The sequence below is a fragment of the Dermacentor andersoni genome, chromosome 6 (genome assembly GCF_023375885.2).
Source record: "Dermacentor andersoni chromosome 6, qqDerAnde1_hic_scaffold, whole genome shotgun sequence".
Taxonomy (NCBI): domain Eukaryota; kingdom Metazoa; phylum Arthropoda; class Arachnida; order Ixodida; family Ixodidae; genus Dermacentor; species Dermacentor andersoni.
Window position 1 is genome coordinate 183,726,802 of NC_092819.1, and position 26,556 is coordinate 183,753,357.

The 26,556-nt window shown below is 48.9% G+C and overlaps 2 protein-coding genes across 7 annotated transcripts in view; both read left to right on the forward strand.

Annotated features, from left to right (window-relative positions):
- LOC126523976 (pre-mRNA-splicing regulator WTAP-like) overlaps positions 1-23,173 on the forward strand; it is a 162,482-nt gene extending 139,309 nt beyond the window's left edge. For all 6 annotated transcript variants that reach the window (XM_050172375.3, XM_050172376.3, XM_050172378.3 and 3 more), the window contains 3 exons: positions 2,453-2,634; positions 22,321-22,475; positions 22,537-23,173. In XM_050172375.3, the coding sequence (XP_050028332.1) occupies positions 2,453-2,634; positions 22,321-22,475; positions 22,537-23,000 (801 nt within the window). In that variant the 3' untranslated portion in view covers positions 23,001-23,173. The remainder of the gene's footprint in view (positions 1-2,452; positions 2,635-22,320; positions 22,476-22,536) is intronic.
- A 2,405-nt stretch (positions 23,174-25,578) lies between these two features.
- LOC140219142 (uncharacterized) lies at positions 25,579-26,241 on the forward strand. Its single transcript, XM_072289034.1, has one exon. The coding sequence runs from the start codon at positions 25,579-25,581 to the stop codon at positions 26,239-26,241; it is 663 nt and encodes a 220-aa protein (XP_072145135.1).
- The last annotated feature ends 315 nt before the right edge of the window (positions 26,242-26,556 follow it).

Below are 26,556 nucleotides of genomic sequence, written 5' to 3' on the forward strand. Positions count from 1 at the left end.
GCCGGAGAGTCGAGGCCAGACACACAAGCGCGCCTATATAACTCGCACTGCTGAACCATCACTCGTTTTGATACAGAACTATTGAAGGCTACAGTAGGTATTTCTTTGATCTGTTGCTTAAATAGAGGACTTAAAGTTTAGAGAATAATAAAACCTACAAACTGAATGTCTGCAAGTATTTGTTTCACTCTGTGTTGTAGCAAGAAGGATGTAATTCGGTTCTGTCTGCTTGTTCCCACATCATACAGTCGCACGGCGAGAAAACACACAGTGAGAATGCAAGAGAAAAGAATAAGGCATGGCCCTCGACGTAACGCGATCCTCCAGCTCTGGTATGTCAGGACGCAAGGAAGGAACTTCACTTGTGGAGGCTAGACGGAGCCACCGGAGAGAGTGCCAGTGTTGGCAGTGATGCTCGCCTCCTGAAATCCTCGTCCCTTTAAATATTTCCACCTCTGCTGATAGCGAACCAGTTTGAACAATTCTTTGGTAGAGTGCTCTCCAGAGGGCAGGCACTTCCAGCGTATGACCAAAATTTGCTATGGGGCCTCGTGAGAGGAACCTTTTAATAACAGTGCATTCACAATCGTGGCAAATAATGTAGCGATTTAATTTCCTTATGAAGGTTATTGATAAAGAGAGATCATTTAACACAAATTTATTAGAAATTGCAAAGGAAGAGATAAAGGAAAAAAAAATGGCCCAGACATTGTATTTACTTGTGCAGTAGAGACATGATAAACACAACTTTGGCCTATGCCATTTGTTCTTCCAGTGCAACAGCCAATCAAAATAATGCCTAGACAGTTGCACAACTAGGAGTGAGTGAGCCCTATTTTAATCATCATCATCATCATCAGCCTGGTTACGCCCACTGCAGGGCAAAGGCCTCTCCCATACTTCTCCAACTGCCCCGGTCATGTACTAATTGCGGCCATGTTGACCCTCCAAACTTCCTAATCTCATCCGCCCACCTAACTTACTGCCGCCCCCTGCTACGCTTCCCTTCCCTTGGGATACAGTCTGTAACCCTTAATGACCATCTGTTATCTTCCCTCCTCATTACATGTCCTGCCCATGCCCATTTCTTTATCTTGATTTCAACTAAGATGTCATTAACTCGCGTTTGTTCCCTTACCCAATCTGCTCTTTTCTTATCCCTTAACATTACACCTATCATTCTTCTTTCCATAGCTCGTTGCGTCGTCCTCAATTTGAGTAGAACCCTTTTCGTAAGCCTCCAGGTTTCTGCCCCGTAGGTGAGTACTGGTACCCTATTTTAAAGTGAAGGTTTACTTTTCTTGGCACTCATCATGGTGGTGGTCATCGGCTATCTTGCCCAGCTGCCGCTATCAGACGCGTGTACGGCCGACAGTATTCGTGGTGCTTTGCCAAGCTAGCAATCTGTGCACCGACTTGGCAACCCTTTCAGTAATCTACTTAGAGGTGTCCATTGTCGAGTGTTCCTGTGAAGATAGCTATCACCAAAAGTGATCGCTCAGGATTGTCACCCACTCCCCTCCCCTGTTTCTCCTGAAATACAGTTAAACCTCTCTATATTGAACTTCAATGTAACAAAATTCACGATATAACAAGTTGTGTAACTTCTACCTTTTGGAGACGCATTAAAGCGAGAAGCAGACGAAGCATTCCTTCCCCGCTGCTGGTGTTTTTCATGATAGCATTGTCCCACTGCAGGTGACACTGCTGGGGCGGATTCGAAAGCGCGGCTGGCTTTGCTTCGTGCTGCCGGTGTGACCGACACAGCACGAGGCCATATCCTCTGGCTCTGTAATTCAATAGAATTAATTTTTTCTCATCCAAATTTGTTTTTCTGATTGCCTGATAATTTGAAAAATATTGCGGCCCCTTTTGTGTAATAAAAGTCCATTGGCGACTATCTTATTTGCATTAAAGGCCGAATTTTATTAAAACAAAGGTAATTGCCCATTTCACCAACTGCATTTATCTAGGTTTAACTGTGTGACCCTTTCCTTGAAATGCCACGATAAATGTTGACCATTAAAGCCAGGTTCATTCTTGAAATCTGCTGCATGTATCTTATCGTCCTGTGCCATTTTGTATCATAGGCTCATCAAAGCTTCAATTAAACTGATTATCAGAGCGCATCTTTGCTACAAAGGCAACTTTTCTATGACAGGATTGCTGCCAGTCTTGTTGCATTTTGTTGATGACCCCTAATTCGGCCAGTTCGAAGTCAAAGGCTGTGGAGCATGGGGAGCATGCTTTGTCAAGGCCATTTTGGCACTGACACAGTCGGCAAGCACTACTGAGGGAAGTAGCATGAAAAGCTACAAGTTGTAAGTGTTTCTGTGGGCTGAAGACCGGAACACTGTTGCTGTTTGCAAGTAGTAGATGTGTAAAGTACTTGCTGGAGAGCTGAGTCCTTACCGCCTGCTCTTTGTGCCATTATTACACCTCTTTGCCACAGCACCAGATCCAGGCACTGAAGGGTGGAGGCAGTGTGGGCTGGACGCAACAGCTGCGTGCGGCCATGCTGGACCCGGCCGTCAACTTGCTGTTCGAGCGGATGCGACATGAAGTGGACTCTATGCGTAGCCGCCTCGAGGAGACCCAGAACGAACTGAGCGCCTGGAAGTTCACCCCTGACAGGTGCTGTTGCTTGAACACTGTGCAGTCTTCTTCTTCTCCTTTTCCTCAGCACAGTGCATGGCAGACGCGCAGGCCACTTGTCGCTAGCAGCAATGTTATGTAGCTGGCTGCACCTGAGACGCCCGTGCTGCAAATGCAGACTATTGTTTCCCTGATGATGCTATGCTGGTGTCAACGCCGTGCCAAGCTGTCAGGCACGTGGAATTTTCCTGCACCAACTTTCTCAAACAGTCAATCTTGCATTCCATTGCCTCTTGGGATGCCCTGAGTAGATAAGCCTTTTCCTTCTTCAAATCTGCACATTCCTGTTTCACAGATTGATAGACCTTGTTTGTGTCATCAAGGCTCTTACTCAGCTCAGATTTCTTTCCGAATGTCCCATTTAAAATCAGCAAGCTCAGTTCCCATAATCAAGTAGTACCCGGTGTTGTGTCGGCAGCGGCAGGCAAGCGGGGGGCCCCGACGGGCGAACGCGCGGCTAGCGCCGGCGCAGTGAAGGAGACTCGGAGCTAACTACTCCCGATGAAAACCGGAACGAAGACTCGGCCGACCCGCGGCCGTTTATTATTAAAAAGGCTTCACATGCCAGATGACACCTCCCGATTGGTACAAGCTCGTCACATGACAGAAGGGGGGTGCGCCATCTAGCTAAACAACTACAAAACATACATGTACGATGACACAGAGATCTGACAGGGGGCGACACTATACTACATCATCCCCCCCTGGAAACAAAGCAAGCATACAGTGAAACGCGCACACAAGGCGCGCACTTAAGTCCAAAAGCAATTTCAGTTCGTTCCCCCCCACGTTCACACACACGCACCAGTTGCACACAAAGCACGCACTTAAGTCCACAACAAATTCAATCCATCCCCGCCCAAGTTCACATACACGTGCACCAGTCTTGGGCACCAAAACACAGGCAGTCACTAAGTCTGACAAAGAACACGGCACAAAACTCACTGCACCGCAACAAGGAGCACATTTTATACCTGTGTTAATGAAACATGTGGACTGTCTCAACGAGGCCCCTAGCCGTGGCATTTCAAAGACGTAAATACGCTCTACACTACAAAAACAAAATCATCGAGCCACGGAGGCCGTTTTCTGTCACGATGAGGACGCGTGCGTACCTCAGAAGAACTTTGGGGGTTGCGACGCGTATCGGTCGACTTTAAAGACCCAGTCGTCCCACTATTATTTACCTCCCCCTGGTTGGAAAACTGAATGTGGTTGTCGCTCAAAGCTGGAGAGGGTTGCCCAGGAAGCTCCTCTCGACGTCCCAACAAGTCCTGGGAGGCTACCAATTCCCCAACGGAATCAGAGACGACTGCTGACTGTGTAGACTCGGAAGTGATACAGTCAGACGCACAACTTAACTGAAGCTTATGACTGAGAAGACGCTGTCACTACAGACAAGTCATCGGAATGACTATCCAAGTTTGAATATGACTACAAAAAGTCCCTATTACTTGTACACAATGTACTACCTGCTGGATCCTTCATCACTACGGTTAACTTAGACACATGCCACGTTTGCCCATCACTGAGTAGAAAAGTAGATGGTTCTATCTGGGCCTTGACTTTACGAGGTTTACTGTACTTAAAAAATCCTTTGCTGTTAAATCTTATTCTGACGGTGTCTCCCACCTTGATACGAGTTGCCTGAGCACCTCTACGTTTGTCTACGTACTGTTTCGTCTGCGACTGTTTCTGCAAGACCCTTTCTTGAACTTGAGACACCAGACTGTCCTGTTCCCGTAGATCTACACAGAGCCGCATGGTTCCATCCTTCTTGCGCACCACCACGAGTGGAGACACCCACTCAGTAGCGTCGACGCGCTCGATGACGTCGCAGTCCTCGAGACGTCGCAATTCATGTGTGACCTGGTCACGGAGAGCCAGGGGTAGTCGGCGCGACTTTGAAGATACTGGTTTCGCATCTTGCTGCCGATGAATTCGGTGCACAACGTTGTTGACGAGACCCAACTCGTCACTGGAAAGGTGATAAAAATCCGGAGGCACACCTGTGGGGCTCTGTACTGAAGGAAGCGATGGTAGACGACCTGTCAGCGACATACCGTCGATCTGTATGCCCAAGCGTTGGATGGCGTCTAAACCCAGCAGTGATGTTCCTGTAGTCGTTACGTGGAACGTGACGGAGCATGATCTTTGGAAAAACTGGACAGTGGCTTGAAACAGGCCTTGAATGTCGATGCGTTGCTTGGAGAAATTTTTCAAGTCCACTGTTGTTTGTGACAGTCTGTGCTGTCGACCAAAGTGCTTTCCAAAATCTTCGGCCGTCATCAATGAGACAGACGCTCCCGTATCCACCGGCAGTCGCATGGAGACGCTGTTCACTACGACTGGAACTTCCAAATCTTTTTTAGTTTCAAAAGCGCTTACCGTCAAGACAGACGCGGACGGCTGCCCTGCGGAAGTTGAAGACAGCGTCTCTGCGGAAGAGGCGTGTTGAACAGTACGGGTTTTTCGGCATACTGATGCAAAATGGCCCAACGTGTGGCAGGCGTTGCACCGCCGGTTTCTTGCGGGGCAATTCCTGTACGTTGCAATATGCTTCGTGCTGCCACACTGATCGCATGCACCACGGTTCCCGGAGGAGCCATGTGCGAAATGTCGGCCCTCTCGGCAGCTTCCCGGAAGAAGTCGGCCCTCTCGGCGGCTTCTCGGAAGAAGTCGGCCCTCTCGGCGGCTTCTCGGAAGAAGTCGGCCGTCTCGGCGGCTTCTCGGAAGAAGTCGGCCGTCTCGGCGGCTTCTCGGAAGAAGTCGGCCGTCTCGGCGGCTTCTCGGAAGAAGTCGGCCGTCTCGGCGGCTTCTCGGAAGAAGTCGGTCGTCACGGCGGCCTCTCGGAAGAAGTCGGCCATCTTCATGGCTTCCCGGACTACGTCGGCCATCTTGGCGGCTCCCCGGAAGAAGTCGGCCATCGTCATGGCCTCCCGGACTACGTCGGCCATCTTGGCTCGTCGACGGAGCGCCAAGTTGAGCTGCCTCGATTCTTTGTATTTTCTCCGGGTCGAACGCGCGGTTCGCTCGATGCAGGGCTTCTAACGAGCGTCCAATTTCTTCTGCCTTGTCCAGGGTCAGGGTTTCGCCATGAGCCAGCAACTTTTCGCGAACGCTGACGTTCGCTACCCCATGTATGATTTGGTCTCGGACGCGCTCGTCATAGGTTGTGCCGAAGTTGCACTGTACCGCCTTCTCCTTCAATGCGGTCACGAATTCCAGGAATCCTTCTCCCTCGAACTGCTTCCGACTGGTGAATTCGTGCCGTTCCGCCAGGACATTTGTTGACGCGGCGAACAGCCGGTCAAGCCGCTGCAAGAGTCTCGGAAACTCTGACGCTGGCGGGACCGCATCACTTGACGTTGACGCTGCGCCGGTCGACTGCCTAGCTGCTTCGCTTGAAGCTGACGCTGCGCTGGTTAACTGCCTTGCTGCTTCCTGCTCCTCGTCTGCAAAGTACTTCCGTTGTCCCTCACGCCCGAGAGCGCTGACGAGCGCGGACGCTCGTCGCGCGTCCGTCCAGTCGCCACCGCCGGCCGCTTCGAGGTGGGCCTGAAAAATTTTTTTCCAGCGATACCAAGGGATTAACGGTGGGCCGGGCACTTCAAGAAAAATGGGAAGGTTCGCCGTAAAAGCCATGCCGGGTAGCGTGCAGGAGACAGTGCAGGAGGCAAGCCGGAGCTCGCCGCAGGAATGGGCAAGGAAGAACAAAGGGGGCGAGTAGGCCTAGGCTCGGAAGCCTCGCGACGCCGAGTGCGTCGGCGGCGTTTGCCTGCCGTGCGGACACGGGAAGGGTCGCTTCACTTACGAAGCTCGTTGGTTTCCCGGGGCTTCGGTCGGAACCGCTGCGGGAATCCCATCCTCGTCGCCAAAAGATGTTGTGTCGGCAGCGGCAGGCAAGCGGGGGGCCCCGACGGGCAAACGCGCGGCTAGCGCCGGCGCAGTGAAGGAGACTCGGAGCTAACTGCTCCCGATGAAAACCGGAACGAAGACTCGGCCGACCCGCGGCCGTTTATTATTAAAAAGGCTTCACATGCCAGATGACACCTCCCAATTGGTACAAGCTCGTCACATGACAGAAGGGGGGTGCGCCATCTAGCTAAACAACTACAAAACATACATGTACGATGACACAGAGATCTGACAGGGGGCGACACTATACTACACCCGGTACAAAGACAACTTGGCAACAGAGGCAGTAAGAAAGAGAAATTGCAAAAGTGCCTAAGCTGTCAAGTCAAGAAAAAATGAATCTTCGCTGCCAATTGATTGTGCATGCGGTGGTCCCCGTCTTCTTAAAGGGGCCACGGAACTACGCAGTCACGTGGTAAGACCACGGGCCGGATCATCGCTGCACTTGCGGCGCTCTATCCTCTTGATCCAAGTAGCAATGTTGAAATCGGCCACGGTATGCCCAGTGCATGTCAAGTCGAAAACAAATGAGCCTCCACTGTGTCTGCTGCCTCTGCTGCCAATGCTACAATGGCATTGCTATGCGCCATGTACGTCTGCGCCATGTACTCACATAGAGCCACTGCACTTTCATGCTCAAGTGTCATCTGCATTTATGCACACGGAGGTGCAGCCGTGTATATCTTATTGCATTTTGTGTTTACAGCAACCGCCTCGAACACTCCATGCTACTTTCTTCATGCCTAAATAGATGTGAACAAGTATTTATTGCCTTTTGGAGAAGCAATAATAAAGTCTTCCAGTCCTGGCCATATCAAGCACATTATTGCATAACTATGCTGGCTTGAAATGAGAATCTTGTGATTTATTGCGCACTTGCAAAAACTTCAGTAGTACCTCATGGCTACTAAAGTAATTCCAGTACTTAAATCTGGCTCTAAACTTGAATTTCATTGCTATACTTGCTTTATTGTATGCACAGGTTGTGCATTATTTGATCACAATTTGTACATTGTGACTCATTTATTTATTTAAAGATGTCCTTACAGGCTTCATATGAGGCATTAGGTAAGGGGGCGTTACAGTAGGATTAAAAGAGTATATAGGGCATATAACAAAACATAATAGACATACATTATTAATAGACAGTGGAAAAATGTATACACATCGTATACAAGCATTAAAGCATTGTACAAAATAACAGGGTTCATAATGTACATATTAGAAAAAGACAAACAATTCAGTTCCTTCAATAAACAATGAAAAAAGAAAACATGTAGCCACTCCAGTACAAATACTAAACAATAGTACTAAAACAAATACAAGAATAATAAGCAAAATGATGAGCTCATAAACAAGAGAGCACATAACTGGAAAAAGAAGAAAAAGCATGCACATTATTGAAGTTAGGCGGTGGAATATGAACTGATGAGCTGGCGGAATTTATCGGGATTAGGTTCGAACACGGTGAAATCAGGAAGAGCGTTCCGCAATCGAATCGCACAAGAAAGCGTTGACCATTAAATGCATGTGTGTTCCCGTAGATGCGTGTGAAGCTGAGGTGATTATATAATCTGCGAGATGTGAACGGTGCAACTTGAAGCCGTAAAGAAGATTTCCTATCTGCATGAACATACTACTTGCGAAATAACGTACTTGTGAACAATGCATTAACATTGTAACAAAAATGTCGCAGTTTCACCCAAAAGGTGAAGCACCGATTGCTATAGCAAATTAGTGGATAGCTATAAGAAGTAAGGATAGTAGTATTATCGGTCGTCAAAACTTGTAAACATTCGCTTACTAACTAAATTAACAATCACGGTTTCCTGCGCACACAGGTAAACAGGAACACGTCTCACCCCAAGACAGCAGAAACTTGCTGTCAGTATGCTGGAGTGAGGAATCACGGAAGCAGCAACGAGCGAATTGACTTTCGTGCATCTGTCGCTTCAACGCCAACAAAACTTCGAAAGAACAGCACATACGAAGCTGCAAACATCGCAGATTGCCTTCAAGATACGGCGGCCAGATGGCCGCGCCGTTAGCAGCCTCCAGCGAAGAACACTCCCCCTCACCCTCGTGAGGGGGAGTGTTCACACTCGGGCATGGCAGGAGAGAGTGCGCTTCTGGCCTGCCTGCCTCAGTTGCGCATGCAGGATTTAGCCATGTTTCCCGGCTCACCCTCGCACGCTTTCACTGGCACATTCAGCATACAGTGCGCGGCGACGATTTTATCACCCTTGAAATTTATGCAGAACCTTGCGGCGACGCCGATGGCAGAAATGCAACTGGAGCGTCCATATATTGCAGTCACAATAAAACCTCTTATTCAATGAGCAACACAGGGCTTATCTGACCACTATGTGAGGTAATCTGCAATTTAGTTGCATTATTAATAATAGGGGCGAAATAGGTGCAGCAGTTTTCAAGTTCTGAAAGAAAACTAAGTGCAACGATAGACAGTACACGAAGGAACAACAGGACAAGGCATTTACTCAAACGAAAAATTCACTGAAAGGGAGCCCAAATACATGACCTAATAAAGAGGGGTGATCACGCATGTGATCAGTGCATCTAGTGTAGATATAGAAGATTGGTACAGGGGTGGGGCAGAAACCTGGAGGCTTACGAGAAGGGTTCTACTTAAATTGAGGACGACGCAACGAGCTATGGCAAGAAGAATGATAGGCGTAACGTTAAGAGATAAGAAAAGAGCAGATTGGGTGAGAGAACAAGCGCGAGTTAATGACATCTTAGTTGAAATCAAGAAAAAGAAATGGGCATAGACAGGACATGTAATCAAGATAACCGATGGTCATTAAGGGTTACGGACGGGATTCACAGGGAAGGGAAGCGTAGCAGGGGGAGGCAGAAAGTTAGGTTGGCGGATGAGATTAAGTTTGCAGGGACAACATGGCCACAACTAGTACATGACCGGGGTAGTTGGAGAAGTATGGGAGAGGCCTTTGCCGTGCAGTGGGCGTAGCCAGGCTGATGATGATGATGATGGACTCCTGCTCCATTTGTGTCATTTTGATACAAATGCAAATTTCCGGAAACATTGAGATTAGAAGCTTGAAAACAAGTTATGGACCGCGCAACGAGCGATGGAACAAAGAATGTTAGGCGTAATGTTAAAAGACAGGAAGAGAGCAGTGTGGATCAGAGAGCAAATGGGAATAGCCGATATTCTAATTCAGATTAAGAGAAAAAAATAGAGCTGGGCAGGTCATATAATGTGTACGTTAGATAACCGGTGGACCATTAGGGTTTGAGAATGGGTGCCAAGAGATGGCACATGCAGTCAAGGACTGCAGAAGACTAGGTGGGGTGGTGAAATTAAGAATTTCGCAGATGCTAATTGGAATCAGTTAATGCAGGACAGGGGTAATTGGAGATTGCAGGGAGAGGCCTTAGTCCTGCAGTGGACATAAAATAGGCTGCTGATGATGATGCAAATTGCTGTGCCAAATTGTGCCAAACATGTAAAATTGACCAACATTGTGCCACGCTGTGCCAGAACAACTTCAGCATGTGCGCTCTGGCAGTGGCTGCAAACAGCAAGCAGATTCATTCTAAAAAAAAAGTGCAGCCGTTCACTTCAAAAAGTGCAGCCCCACGCGACGGCGCATCCAGCACAGTTTCTCGTAATTTTCGCGCTTATAACGCTGGTCTTTTGAGCACTTTAGGCAAGGGGCCAGAGCGCACGCAACCACTCCCAGCTGGTGTCAGAATGGCCCGGGCGGCTGTACTTGGAGGGCACTAAAATACGACTGAGTGGGCCGAGCGGCAAAGCACTCCCTAGCTGAGGCGCAAAACAATGACAAGTAGGCTCGGGGTGCTGTGAGCGAACAAGATATTCAGGAGGCATGCGCTGCAGCGGGTGGGCGTTTCTGTACCCAGGGTCAGTGTAATGTACAACTATTCCAATCTGTTTTTTGTGCTCATATGGAAGAGGCGCCATTTCGACTTATCACGAAGGGCTAATGGTGGATTTGGAATAAAAACAGGTTGGAATAGTTTTTCCGTTGTACCAGCGTAAGGTCGAGTGTGGCTCTACGGGTCTGCAGTGACATATGGTGATTCAGAAATTAAGTTGCCGCGTCGATTGGGCCGTATAATTGGAGAGCATTTTTCCACTATCATCATGAACATTGATGCAGGAATATATAGTTTGATCGTAGTGTCACCATGTTTCTGGCTTTACAGGAAAGTGTGCACCGTGCCACCACGTAACCCACTCTCCATATTCTAGTATGCTATAGCTACAAAACACACTTTACCGACCCATGTTCTGGTTGGCTTGTGGCAAGGTGAAACTGTTTTTATTACGTAGAAATGTTTTTTAATGAACCACAGTACATAACTCTGGCTTCTCTGTATGGTCTGTTGATGAAGTGCATTTCCAGGCACTTCACCCACACTGTCAAGCCATTAAAGAAAATTTATTTATAAAGAATTTCTTGGGCTACTTTTCAAAATTTCGGACTGCCAGTGGAGAATGCATGATTTTTGTATTGCTACTACTAATTGAAAATCTACAGGCACTATTACCAAAAATTTGCATTCATTAAAGTTTCAGTATCAGGATAATCTGCTTCAAAATTCAGCATAAGACGTTTGCTTGATGCAGTTGCAGTACAGCGCTCGTGTTGATTTGTTCTGTGTCCCGTTGTGGTTTCAATGTGCGCTGCCATATTCCATTATTCGACCAAAACTCAGATTGGCCTGCTCAAAACTGCTTCAGAATGACATTTTATGTGCTCTAGATTGCTCCAAAATAACCGTTGCTTCAAAATGCAGTTTTGCCCATTCCACAGTGCTCCGAAATGCAATTTTGCTTGCTAAAAATGATGCTGTAAAATTACTCCTGGCAGTCCTACCCCTGTTTGTACTATTCTATCCCCCATGGTGAATTAATGGCCTGGGTAAAAGAATCTGTCACGGTCGATAATGACTAATATTCCTTTTGCTTGAATAGTGAAACTTCAGTTGCAAGCTTCTTTCAGTTGCTCTGTTTCGACTTAAAGTTTGCATTTAGTTCTTGGGAAGGAGGCCTTTATGTTCAGCGTTCTGGGATTTGTATAGGATCGTCAGTCTCACCAAGCGAAAATTTTTTAGGTAAGTTTTATGTGGGCCTGGAGCGTCATCTCTCAGGACTAGCAAAAGATGTCTTTAGATAAGTGGATGATTTTCTAGTGTTGACTAATTCCAATAAGCCGTTTCGGGGTGTTGTAAACATATTGAAAGTTTTCAAGGAAAGCGGCTTAAAGTTAAACTTTTATTTTGAATTGTTCCAAGATAATCAGTTACAGTTTCCTGATCTAAGATCAATCTTTCAACTGCTTCACGTTTGCTGGTGCTACTGACCCAGATGTATTAAGCGTATGCTTAACTACAGGTCGGGCCATTCGAAACTAGAGAAAGAACGAATTGTTAAAACCGGTTTGGGTCCTGCTTTGAAGAAATCCTGGAAGACTTGATGGATTTAAGCTTCCACAATCAGATCGACAAGCTGGAACAAGCTCACTATTCACAGAACCTATAAAATCAGTTTGCGCTAACACTAAAAGAAATCACAGCCATCGAGAGAGAAGCCCGGGCATGAGGATTGTCGTAAAGCAAAAGAAAGTGAAACCGTTGCATACTTACATAGAACATCATATGAATTAAAACATATAGGCTCCAGGTACAAAGTGGACATCCTTTTTTCAGGCAAGAATAACCTTGAAACTATGTTTGCATTTTCACAGAAAGCGCCCAGAAAGTGGAAGTGTATTTCTTTTGTGACGAAAGGTGGGTGCATAGGCCTCACAGGGTCGCCCGTAGTACAGCTGTGTGCACTTCATGTCACACTTAGTCAACAACATGCCTAGAACTTATACAACTAGAAAGCATACATAACTTATTGCATGAGTGATACAAACAGATACGTGATAATTGTTTGCAAATATATAAAAAAATGTCAGTCATAAAATAGAACAATAATACAAAGCTGGCAAAATGAGTGTAAGAGAAAATCATCTCATATTTAGTAAAATAAATATAAAGTATATTGTCACGTGGTGGTGACGTTTAAGAACACAGTGGCAATGCTGTGAAAGACAAAACTAACTTTTATTGGGCGGATCTGTGCCCACAAGAACAAGCTACACTTATAGAACAATGATAGCGGTGAACACGCTCAGCGATCATCGAAAATCTGATCAGCGGGTCAAGCGCGTCGGCTTTTATAGATCAGTCGTCGAATGTTCCAGAGAAACCGCTGGGACCCACGTGTTTTCCATAAAGTTCTACACTATTCGCGTCGCGCATACATGCAATCAGATTACACAAGTTGCGGTGAAAGACAGTGGACGGAACCATCGATAACATTCCAGAAACTTCTTTTACATGCAGGCGCGTCCTGCGCTGTGCGATAACATTAGTTAGGCAGTGAGAAGTGGTCGTCTGATAAAGATTTACCCCCCCCTTAAAAAACATCGTCCCGATGCTACAAATATAAGAGAGAAACGCAAAAGGACACTTAGTAAACAAAAGTAACAAAACAACGAAAAGAAACAAAGTCCAAAGGTCAGTTACACGAAGTCCCAAAGTTCATTAAGGCTGGTAGTACGGCTTGAGTCGCACAACGTGGACTATTTCAGGTCGTGAGCGGCGCCGCTGTGATAGCGAAATGTTGTCTGGCACGACCTCATAGTCCAGTGTGCCAATACGTCGGATGATCTTGTACGTCCCAAATAGCGACGCAAAAGCTTCTCGCTCAGTCCTCGTCGGCGTATAGGGGTCCAAACCCAAACACGGTCACCGGGCTGGTACTCAACGAAGTGTCGTCGGAGGTTGTAGTGTCGGCTGTCAGTACGCTGCTCTTGATCCGTGGGCGGACGAGTTGTTGGGCTTCTTCGGCGCGCTGGAGAAAGGTCGCGACATCAAAAATCTCTTCGTCAGTGACGTGCGGCAGCATGGCGTCGAGTGTCGTCGTTGAGTTCCTGCTGTAAACCAGCTTAAACGACGTGATCTGTGTTGTTTCTTGCACCGCCGTGTTGTAAGCAAAGGTTACATACGGCAGGACCGCGTCCCACGTCTTGTGCTCGACGTCGACGTACATTGCTAGCATGTCGGCGAGGGTCTTGTTCAGGTGCTCCGCACCTTCATCAGTTGCTGCTTTTAGTTTTCTGGATAAGGGCTCGCTGACCGGCCCTGGGCTGGGCCAGTGTATGGACGGCGCTGCGGCGACAGGTAGCGGCCTGGTGACGGCGAACGGGACGGTCATCGAGTGTTGCATTGAGTGCCGGCTAGGTAATAGGCGATGTCACGTGGGCGCTCCCCAAGCTGTGGACGCGGCGTGTTGACAGCGAACCCTCTCAGTCCCAAGTCGCGGTATGGGCATCGGCGGTACACATGGCCGGCTTCTCTGCAGTGATAGCAGAGTGGGCGGTGGTCGGGGGCTAGCCAAATGTCCGTCTTCCTCGCGTAGGTGCGCTGGGCGACAGGTGGGCATGCTGGCGGCGGTGGACGACGGAATTGCGGCGTTACAGGGCCCTGGCGCAGTCGCGAAGGGGGCCTTGATGGCGTGTGACGGCGGCGTAGGTCATCGCTTCTGGCTGGGGCTGCGGCAATTGAGGTTGCACCTCGGGAAACCCAAGCGATCGCTGAACCTCATCTTTCACGATGTCGGCGATCGAGGCCACTTGAGGCTGCGACGAAGGCAGGACCTTGCGCAGTTCTTCGCGCACAATGGCCCTGATGGTCTCTTGAAGATTGTCGGAACACAGTCCTTGGATGGCGAACTGCGGCGTGAGCCCCTGGTGGTTATATTGCCGGGTGCGCATCTCCAGAGTTTTCTCGATCGTCGATGCCTCTGCAGAAAACTCGGCTAGTCTTCGGTGGGTTACGAATAAGTCCGGCGAAAAGTTCTTGCTTGACGCCCCGCATCAGGAAGCGGACTTTTTTCTCCTCCAACATTTCCGGGTCAGCGTGCCGGAAAAGACGGCCGATCTCCTCCGTGAAGATCGCGATCGTCTCATTTGGCAGCTGCGCTCTGGTTTCTAGTAGAGCTTGGGCTCGCTCTTTTCGCACCACGCTTGTAAACGCTTGCAAGAAGCCGCTTCGGAACAGGTCCCACGTCGTTAAGGTAGCTTCTCGATTCTCGAACCACGTCCTGGCAGCGTCTTCCAATGCGAAGAAGACATGTCGCAGTTTGTCGTCGCTGTTCCAGCTGTTAAATGCAGCGACCCTCTCATACGTCTCGAGCCAGGTTTCCGTGTCCTCGAATGTTGAACCGCGGAGCGTCGGAGGCTCCCTGGGCTGCTGCAGCATGATGGAGGACGCTGGGGCTGCCATTGGGTTCTTCAATCTTCTTGGCCTTCTCAGGTAGAAGCTCGTGCTCTGGGGGCAGCTGTTGAAGACGGCGGCTTGTTCGATGGTCCGGGACTACATTGGTGTTCTCTATGCAGTCCGGGCTTCGATCACGGCTTGTCGGGGGCGTCCGGTACACGAACAAAAAGCACCTCCACCAGATGTCACGTGGTGGTGACGTTCAAGAACACAGTGGCAATACTGTGAGAGACAAAACTAACTTTTATTGGGCGAACCTGTGCCCACAAAAACAGGCTACACTTATAGCACAACGATAGCGGCGAACACTGTTGGCGATTGTCGAAAATCTGATCAGCGGTTCAAGCACGTCAGCTTTTATAGATCAGTCGTCGAATGTTCCAGAGAAACTACTGGGACCCACGTGTCTTCCACAAAGTTCTACACTATTCGCATCGCGCATACATGCAATCAGATTACACAAGTCGCGGTGAAAGACAGTGGACGGAACCATCGATAACATTCCAGAAACTTCTTTTACATGCAGGCGCGTCCTGCGCTGTGCGATAACATTAGTTAGATGGTGAGTAGTGGTCGCCCGATAAAGATAAAGAAGTATACGTGTCAATAGCAACTAAATAAATATCCCATTCCATTTGTTCCAAGAGGCGTTTAAGGTAACTTACATAACAGTTCCCCAAACACGAATGCAGTGTGGTAACCTTGAGTACAGAAGCGTGCAATACATGGATATCTTTAACCAGGGGGCAACAAATGAGATGTTTTACAGATAACTGAATGTTTTACTTGGATCAGACACTAATATTGTGATGGGACTAAGAAATATTCTCATTGAGCAGACACCAAGGAATTTCTGCTTTGAAAATTTCTTTAGTTCAATATGCTCATAGAGAACTTTCAGAATGATACTTTCTACTGTATTGATAGAATTAATAATAATGTAGTTTGTATTTGTAACATTTAACCAAGTAAATTTTAGGTTGTGTGACAGGCATCGTGTACTTGATTCCATTCAGTTGTGGCAAAGTGTATGTGTCCTAGTCTGGGTGCTGCGTCAAAATAGCACCAGACTTCAGTTGAATCATGGGAGGTGTTGCATGTGGCCACTCACTCTAGAGAACGCGGGTGCTATCTCACGCTAAATGAAGCTGTCTTGAAAAGCAACAATCAGCTAAGTCAAGCTCAAGCCTACCATATCAGAAAAAAGATATGGCTGCCGCCCTTCTTTGTTCACAATTGCTTTTGGTCACTCCTGTTTTTTGTGCTCCCTTTCAATAAATCTTTTAATTGTGAGTAAGCTCCTTGCCCTGTTGTTTCTTCGTGTATGTCTATTGTTGCGCTTAAAAGGTTTTTGGGATGCAAATCAACCAACTAGCTTGGTTGGCCATTTTGTTGCTTTTCATGCTGTTCCACATGCAGATCTTAATACTAAGCTTTCTTCCATAGGAATACATGATTCTGTAGAATAGCATTGAAACATTACTATATGTCAGAAATTTGGCAGCTTCCATGCAGGAATTACAAAATACAGTCGTCTCCAATATAGCTAAAATATCCCTAGCATTATCTCCTGTCATTGGTTGTCTGTTAAGTCGGCTCTCATTTCAACGGACCCTGATAATCCAACAAAAAACGCCCGTTTTATCCAAAGTCCGTACTATCCGAAACGCCTCTGTCACGATCTACCCGCGTTCGTGAAAAAGGGAGGGCTCGAGGCACCCTCCGTTAGACACGCTCCGCAGCTTAGTGGTGCTGAACGATGACTGACCGTCGAGCAGCCGTGCTCATCGGTGTTTGTTGCGGTGCGGTGACCATTGTTGCCTACCGAGCTTAGCAGGCCACCGAGCCTGGCGACAAACGAACATTGTGCCTGAGGGGGCGTCACATGCTTGCTACACCCCCTTAGTCCCAGTTTGTTTGTTAAATAAAAAACAAACGTCCATGTTCAAAATATGAGGCTCTGCCTCCACCCTAGCTGGGTCTACGGTGCCTGCTATCCAGGCGAGTAACGGTCCGGTGGCCTCCGCCGTCGAGCACTCTGCCTGTGCACCGGTGTTGATGGGTCGGGTGTGGCAACGCCAGATGCTGCCTGAGCCAGCCTCATCTCCATCCGGAGGGTCCGTAGTGGTCAGCCTCATGAGTGGTGCTGGGCTCGACACCGGTCCAACGGGTGCCACACCACTGGCAACGGTGGCTGCCTCAGAGCTGGGTGGTGCTCTGCTAGAAGCGACTGGTGCTGCCACTAGCCCTCCTGCGGGCTGGAACTCAGAAGTGGCAGTCAAGGGTGCTGGCCAGGTCCCGAGGCGAGGCCGGACATGGTCAGCGTGTCTGTGCCACATGGCCCCGTCTAGCATGCGGACGAGCAGCGATGAGGCGCTGGCAGGAGACACCACCTGTCCGGCAGACCAGGGTGGGCCAGGACGGAAGTTCCTGGCAAAAACTGGAGCTCCCGACTCTGGCAAAGGCCCGGGACGGCACCCTTGGCCAGCAGCCAGCTTCTGCTTCAGCTGCTTCAAGAGCACTGTGGATCAGAGGTCCAGATGCAAGACGTCCAAGGATGTCTTGACCATCCGACCCAGCAGGAGCTCACAGGGGGCACGGCCAGTGACATCGTGAGGCGTGGTCCGGTACTGAAATAGTATCCAGGCAATCTGCATCCGGAAATCCCCAGTCTGGCTCTTCTTGGGCTTCGCTTTGATGGTTTGCACCACCCGCTCGGCTGCACCTTTTGAAGCAGGGTGGTACGGCGGAACCATCATCCTGCAGATTCCGTTCTTCGTCAGCCAGGCCAGGTACTTTGTGCTTGTGAAAGCAGGACCATTGTCGGACACGATGACACCCGGCAAACCCTGAGCGGCGAAGACCTGTCGTAGCGCTGCAATGGTCACGCCTGCTGATGGAGTGGTGACATAGAACCTCCACCCACTTCGAAAAGGCGTCCGTCACCACCAGGAAGTAATGGCCCTTGAAGGGTCCCCCAAAATCCACATGTAGGCGGGACCAGGGTCTCTGTGGGAATGGCCAGAGGGTGCTTTCCACATGACGCGAGGCTCGCTGATGCTCCTGGCAGATTTGGCAGCTCTGCACCACATGCAGGCTGGCTTCCGATTACTCTGGCAGACGAACACTCAGTGCATGAATCCGGTTTCGGCCCAGCAGCGTCGGCGACGACCCCTTAGTTAAGTAAAGGGGAAGAGTTGCCTCCCTGTCGCCAAAACGAACGCTCACCTGTGCCTGACCCTGGACCTGGGAGAGTTGCCTGGAGGAGCTGCGCAGCATCACGCCTGAAGCCTCGACAGCCACGTCGGGGAAAGCACTCTTGAAGAGTTTCCCAGCCATTACACACGCTGGCCCCTGTGTCCAGCTCCATGGAAATGGGGTGCCCACAGATTTCGACGGTCAGCATGTACGGCGGCACAGACGACGGTACAAAGCCTGTGTGCCACATGTCGAAAATCGGTGGGTTATCGGCCACGACGTGGAGCCTGGCCGCGGAAGAACTTGAGCCTGCTGTCGCACGCCCCCGCCGCGTACGCTTGCGACGGCTGCCCTGGCCGCGGGCTTGTGTGGTACCTGGGCTTGAACCAGGCTGCTGCTGCTGCTGTTTGCCGGTCGTCCTCCCTCTTCGGCATACACGTGCCAGTTGCCCAGTTTTCCCGCACGTAAAGCATTGTGCTTGAGAGAACTGGCACTGTGATGGGGAGTGAGCACCACCACAGCGACCGCAGGTACTGCCCTTTGTTGCCAACTCGTTGACCGCCGATGGTGAGCCAGTCGCACGGGAAATCTCGCTGGCGCCCTTGGCGGCAGGTTCCATTGCCAGCGCTGCCTTCACGGCGTCGTCCAGCGAGGGGTCAGGAAGCTCCAGGAGTCGCGTCTGCATGGCGGGGTTGTTGATGCCACAGACGAAACGGTCTCGGACCAGCGAGTCCAGCTGGGCCCCGAAAACGCAGGCACTCGCTAACCCTCGCAGCGCAGCAACAAACTGCCCGAGGGTCTCTCCTTCCCATTGGCCCCAGTTGTTGAACCGGAAACGCTCCATTAGTGTGGACGGTGCTGGGTTGAAATGCGAGCGCAGTATATCGAGCAGCTCACCCAGCATCTTAACGTGCGGCGTGGCTGGCTTGAAAAGGTCGAGCAAGAGGCTGAAGACGCGGGTCCCGCAGCTGGCCAGGAAAATGTCGCGCTGTTTGGCCTTGGGTGTATCGTTTGCCCGGAAGAACACATGGACTTGCTCCTCGTAAATTTGCCAGGCAGACCTATCTCCTTCTAACGGCTCGAGCCTTCCGTACAGCGGCATGGCGGCAGCATTGGGGGGCGGTGTTTCGCCGCTCGCGGTGGCGTGGGACGATCCGTGGGTACTTGTCGCCAGAGTCACGAGTATCCCATCCTCGTCGCCAATGTCACGATCCACTCGCGTTCAAGGGAGGGCTCGAGGCACCCTCCGTTAGACGGATGCTCCGCAGCGTAGTGGTGCTGAACGATGACTGACCGCCGAGCAGACGTGCTCGTCGGTTTTTATTGCGGTGCGGTGACCATTGTTGCCTGCTGAGCTTAGCAGGCCACCGAGCCTGGCGGTGAACGAACATTGTGCCTGAGGGGGCGTCACATGCTTGCTACAGCCTCACTGCCGGAACTTTCGTCGCGATGTCTACCAACTTTATTGCAAAGTGTGAGTGACAATCTTGCAAAGTAAAACACAAACAAAAAAGTCGCAGTCTTGCCCGAAAGGCAAAGCATCAATTGTAACAGCAAAGTAAGTAAGATATGCACGGCAGCAGCAGCGAGCGAATTGACCTTCGTGCTCTCTTGCGTCAACGCGAACTAAACGTCGAAAGCACAGCACATACGAAGCTGCCGGCACCGGGTGCACTTTGTTCACATCGCAGATCGCTTTCAAGATACGGTGCCCACGCGAGTGCAGGCTTTGTCCAGATCGCTTTCAAGATAGGACAATTGCACGGCCGCACCATTAACAGCAGACACAAGAGTAGAGAACCCCCCTCCACGTGCCTTGCAAGTGACAGGCAGCACGCTACTACCCCGCTTTCCTCCCTCCCTCGCGCGCAAGATATTGAGCCGTGATCGTCGGCTGACTCTTGCAAGTCAGTTGCCAGCCTGTGTCATACCCCTGACACACAGGCAAAACTAAAGTCCTTTCCAGTAAACCCCTTTTGCTACTCTGAAGGACCCTTTGCAGAAAGGAGTTGCGCCGATGACACACGGCACCGCACTGAACTTCTTTAGGTAGTTCCTCAGATGAACGCCGCAAGAAAAATAGCGCTGGCTGTTAAAGCCACAAGAGAGAAAAAATTCTTAAAAAGCTGCGTATTTAATTACACTTAGCTACTGTAGAACCTAAAAATATATTTTTTTTTATTGTTGATGGCTACTAATGCTTATAGTCGTTTATTTTATTCGTGTTTTTGCGTTGTTAGCAGCCATTTAACTTGGTCCAGCAACTATGTACAGCCGGTGTTCTGCTGTGCGTGCTGTTTATTCTGGTGATGCCCACGTTTCTGTCGTCCTTTTTCACGTCTTTGTCGTCCCTTCCTTTGTGCGCCAGGCGTAACGAGTTTTATTCAATATGTTATTCCAACAACTGTGGTTTCTTCTGGGTATTTCCTGCGGGCGCTGTTTGTGCAGTCTCCATCTCGCGACGTGAACACACCACATACATGCAGCAAACGACGACGACACTGCCGGAATTCAACATGGCAGCACTAGCGACGTTATGCGAGCGTTTGAGGGTATAGCTAGAGGAAATCTTCACTATTCGACAAATTGTATTACCACTAACAATTAAAACATTTTCGCAAGGTAAAAAAAATACTTATGGACACCGTAGTTGTGTGGCAGGTTTCCTTCTATTGACGAGTTGTGCACGCTGTGTGCGAGAGTAACTCCTTTTCCGCTCGAAAAGTAGTTGCGTGATCTCCTTTCCTGAAAAGGAACTTCGCCGTAAAGGAGATACTCCTTTGTCGTGTATCACTGCACTTGAACGCCTTTCCGGTAGATGTCCCCTTACCTAAAGGACTTGAGAGTGCCGTGTGTCAAGGGTATCAACCATGCAAAAGTCCCCTCTATACGCCCGATTTTGACAAAAAATGCCACTAATTTCATCCGCTGTAGCCAATAGTCCATTGTAACTTAACCACGCTGCAATGGAAAATCGTGGTCCGTTAAAAGAGAACTTCGTTGCATTAATAAAATAGGTAGAACAAGCTAAGGCTGGAATATAATCCTTTATACTGGGAAGTCTGTTGTATGCGGGTCCGTTGTAATGAGCGTAGACTTTATATGCAAAAACATTGCATTATGTATTTCCAAGTACAAAAGAAAACAGTGAATAGTGCTCCATATCCTATGCCTGTCTTTTAGAATGTTGTGCCGCACTAGCGTCAGTTTTAATGATGGCTTCTGTTTTCTCCAGATTGGTCACAGGTTCGATCCCAGTCGCAACGATCACTTCTTCAATGGGCACGAAATGCAAGAATGCTCATGTACTTAAATTTAGATGCATGTTAAAGAACCCAGGTGGTCAGAACTACAGTGTGCCTCGTGATCAGCATCTTGTTTTGGCGTGTAAGAACGTTACAATTTATTCTTTCTTGAATTGGAGTAAAGAGATTCTCGGAACTGTCCTTATTGGTTCTCTGACGGCCCTTATCTGAACACATTCAACATTATTATTTTGTAATTTATTGTAGTACTTGTATGTGGTATCAAATTTCGTTTAGTAATGTTCTCTTTTGCTCAGTAAATTGTGGCATGCGTTCTGTAATTCTGTAAACTCTTCTGTTTAACCAATGCACTTCAGGTGTAAATAATTGTGTAAGTGTTCTAAATTGTCTATGCATTTGTAAATCAGAGTTGTAATTCGGAGCTTTTCTCAAGGGTAACCTTCGATGTCATTTTTTTGTTGTTGCTACTTCATAAGATACATTTGTCGAGCACTGTAAGACAGTTTTTTAACCATTCAGTATTATGTATGGCTCTGTTTGTATGCACTCGTTCAAGGGCCTGAATTTGGTATTCGAATATAATGCAAGTGCAACAGCGCGAGCCCAGCTTCTATAAAGCGGCTCCTTATAATAACAATGACAAGAAATAGTATGTACGAACTTGTAGCATCTGGTACTGCATAGTTGTCTTGTGACAATGCACTTGTATCCAGATAGGAAAGATCATTAAACTTGTAATCTGCACTAACACGTGCATGCGCACGTGTTGTGCATGTGCCAGCAACATGCTGCAGTGGATATCCACAAGTAGGTGTGCCATGGTGCAAGTAAATCATTTTCCATTGTCGGAGCGGGTTCTCTGTACAAGTGAGTGTGCGTAAACTACTACAGCGGGATGAGCAGGAAGCAGTTTGGTTAGAGGCAAATGTGCTTCTCCATGCAGCAACACGGGCAAGCGGCTGATGGCCAAGTGCCGGCTGCTCTACCAGGAGAACGAGGAGCTGGGCAAGATGATTTCCTCGGGCCGCATGGCAAAGCTCGAGGGTGACCTGGCATTGCAGCGTAACTTCAGTGAGGAGATGAAGAAGAGCCAGACTGGTGAGCGCACGTGCACAGCTGGCAGGACTCTCTCTTAAGCCCCCCCCCTCGCTGTGTGCAGAGCAAGATGAGTTCCTGCTGGAACTGGACGAGGAGGTGGAAGGCATGCAGAGCACTATCTACCTGCTGCAGCAGCAGCTGCGTGAGGCCAAGGAGGCGCGGATGCAAGCCGAGCGGAGGCTGGCCAGCGAACGTGGAGATGAGCCCGTGCTCAATGGGCATGTTGCGGGCTCTACTGCAAGCACACCGGCTGCTGCTCCGCAGCCAGCCAGGGGCGGAAAGCGCACGACATCGCGGGCAACGCGGGCAGCACCTCGGCGAAGTGCTGCACCTCGGACTCGAAAGCGCGCACGAGAGCAGGGTGCGGACGGGCCAGATGCCAAGGTGCCTTCGGCACTCGAGATAGACGCAGACACGGAGGTGCAGGTGGCACAGACACTTGCCTACCTGTTTGTGGCTAATAAAGAGCGCCAGCAGGATGGCTCATCTGACTCTGCCGCAGCCGATGACGCGCAGGACCTCTAACGCCACGGGCAGACTTGTAAAATAGCATCTCGTGTGAGCGCCATTTCTCATTGTGTGAGTGTGACACTGGAGGTGCGCGCATTCTTAGTGAGTGCAAGTGGGGGTGTTTGGGAAAATCACTTGTTCATGATTTGTGGTATCACTGTGAGAAATAAACTGACTGATGAAGTGTATCCTAGTGTACATTTCCCCGCTTACCACAAGACACTAGCTGTGCATTTGCCCTTGACCAAGTACGAATGTGCCTCTAGTCTCGCATTAATTTCTCATGAATGGTTGAGGGCCCGGTCAAGTATCATGCTGCCTTTTTGCTTTTTTGGCCAATACTGCCACCTGAGGTTTTCACGTACTTAATGATATCAGCTAGTGCACATGCTTTCTCTTTCATCTGTGCTGACTGTCTCACAATGTTACGCTAATCATTTTCCCTTCCACTGGTCGTGGCACAGTCTAGAGACTTTCGTTACCATTCAAGTTATCCCCACAGCTGAGTACTGATAGAATTCACTGATTGTACACTTCTTAAGGATATCAGTAAGCTGCCTGTCATTATTTGAAAATGCCACTCATATGCACTGCAGCCTAATTGTATTTGTTTATGATGAGAGTCTTCCTGTGAATGCTTGGCTTAGATAAATTTACTTCTGTATGTAGTTCCAAAGGCTTGTTGCCTTGCCAGGCCTACTGTTGCTGAACAAAACAATGTTATCTGTGAACTGTAAGTTTCTAGAATATTCCCTCTTTATTGTTGCCCCTAATCCCTCCCAGTCTGCCACCTTAAATACTTGTTTTCATCATATGGTCCATAATATTGTAGAAATTGCATGTTGCCCTCACCTTGCACCTTTACAACCAATATCTTTTTAGTTCGAAGAATTATCGTACCTTTGGAATTTGCAGATCACTCCCAAGATATTCGTGATAATGATGATGACTAGCAGGGTTTATTGGCGCAAGGGCCAGATGTGGCGAAAGAGTGCCAAGGCAGTTATAATGGCTCATCAGGGATACACGAACTGTGAATTATCAGGAGTGAATGAAATGCGGCTGTGTGGAGGTCTAAATAATTCACCGAAGATTACTAGATATTAAATTTTATATATATATATATATATATTACGATACTCCCTAATCCGAAATTTGAGTGCAGCTCTATACTTCATAATGGCGGAGCATTACTAATTACTATACTTGTTTTCATATCGCAATGTACTGGCTGACATTGACAAACTGCCTCATGCAACATGTTGCAAGAGTGAAGTGTGGCATGACTGCCTCACTAATTTGGTGATCGCGAGAGGCAGCGCATAGGTGACGTGTTGGCACGATTCACAACAGCCACCGCAGACAGATCTCCGAGACGAGGTGCACTACTTTAGTGCCATCTCATAGCCATCGTCGCCATACTACGCTTTTCTACTGGCGTTCACCATACCCTCCTCCTCCAGTTTCCTCCTTGCGTCTTTCATCCCCCGCTGCGCTCCGTGTTCGCTCTTTCATCCTTCGCTGTGCTCTTTCGCTCGGTTACGCCGAAGCCAATGTTTGCCGCAGGAATGGCCGCCTAAGAGCCGTACTCGGAAAACATTTGCTGAAAAGGTCGTAAAATATATCTGCTTTAAAACTATGACAATGACAAGTGACGTGTGGTATGAACAAAATATAATATTAGTGAGCGGTTACATACTAAAATGTGTCACTGTAAGCAGCGTAACTGCATCAATAGAGCCCTTAAACACAAAGGTCTTGAGACATGTGCCATACAAAATGCTACTATCGTACCAGCAGCCCCTGGTGAGGCGGTGTGCTATGAATCTCTTGGACTTTTAACGTGCTATAAGCCAACATCCCATAAAAAGTTTAAACCAGACTTATGGTCAAAAACTTGTTCCGATTCAAGAAACAATGCCAGATGAAAGGGGATGTGCCATTATTATGCTAGAAGAAAGGTCTTTTATCTTTGAACTTCTGCTTCTGGACACTCGGCAAGACATGGAGGATGGTTAGTATTATGCTACATTTATTGCAGGTGAGCGATTCATCACTGGTAAAAAGGTAGGAGTGCGGACTGTATGTATGTCCTATCCATTGTCAACAGCATATGACCTCAATTTGCCATATTTTTGTTGTTGGCAGCCAGTTTCCTAAGCACGGCTTAATGGACCTTATTTGATGTTTGACTATCCCATATTGTGTGCCAATAACTTGAGTTTTTTGTGCATGAACGGTGTTGAGAATTGCTAGTGACCGTCGCACATTTCTTGCAACCATGGTTGGAGACGCGGCGACGCACCAAGAGGGAGCCGGCGAACCGACGAGGGGCGCCCTGCTGGGCTGGCGTCCCGACCGGCGCCTCAACCCGCAACCTGATCCGTGCCCTGTCTTTTCGGCGGACCGCCTGCTGGGCGTGAATGGCTGGCGCTTCTGAGAAGGACAAAGGCGTCGGTGCGGCCAACGGACAACTTGGATTTTGTATTTTCTTTTCTCTTCCTTTTCTCGTCACTGCGATGTCTTTTGTAAAATAAACGTTCAGTATTGAAGCGAACCCCGACGAGTGAAAATCCCACAAATTTACTGCGATATGGTGCCAGCACCTGAAGCTTCCACCGTCAACTACCTCGAAGACCAAGGCCTCGATCTCGTCGACAGTTCGCAAGATGGAGCAGAGATAGGGCTGCTGCTGGGATTCGATTACTACTGGGAGGTCACAACCGGTGGTGTCAGGCGCCTGGACAGCGGTCTCGTAGCCGTGGAGACCATCTTTGGCTGGACCCTGCAGGGGACAGCGCACACCACAGAATCAACAGCAACGTACGTGTCCACTGTGGGAGTGTTGCGCGTGGCTGTCATCGGCGAGGAAGACCAAGACGACACTGCTGTTCAACTTAAATCGTTTTGGCAGCTCGAGCACATTGGCATTGTCGACGAAGAAGAGGCCGACGTGGAAGACAACCAAGTTGTGCGGGAATTTCGGGAGAATGTCTCCAGGAGCAACTGCCGATATCAAGTTTCCCTTCCCTGGAAAGAGAATGCTGCCGATTTGGCAGACAACAAAGCCACGGCTTTCCGTAGGTTCAGGTCGTTGACGACAAGATTGATGGGCAACAATGACCTTATGCGCGATTATCGCCAGGCAGTTCGGAACTACGTGCTTGCTGGACACACGGAAGAGGTCATCGAACTGGGTGAGTCCCCAAGAGGGCCCGTTTATTACATGCCTCACCGCGGCATGGCCCGTCCATGAAGTCAGACCACAAGATTAAGAGTCGTCTTCGATGCGCCATCTAAAGCGCCGGGAAAACCGTCTCTAAATGACGTCCTGTTCGCCGGGCCTAATCTGAACCCAAATCTGTCGGATATTTTAACTCGATTTCGAGTACACAATGTGGCTATCATGTCCGACATCGAGAAGGCATTCTTGCAGATTGAGCTTAATAGGGATGACCAGGACGCCCTTCGTTTCCTCTGGTATGAAAGTACATTGAAACAGGGACAAGCACTCCCTCCAATCAAAGAGTACTGGATGACGAGGGTCCCGTTCGGCGCAGCATCCAGTCCG

What these genes read in the sequence shown, in the direction of transcription:
- LOC140219142 (XM_072289034.1), top strand. Translation starts at nt 25,579, where the DNA reads ATGGTGCCAGCACCTGAAGCTTCCACCGTCAACTACCTCGAAGACCAA.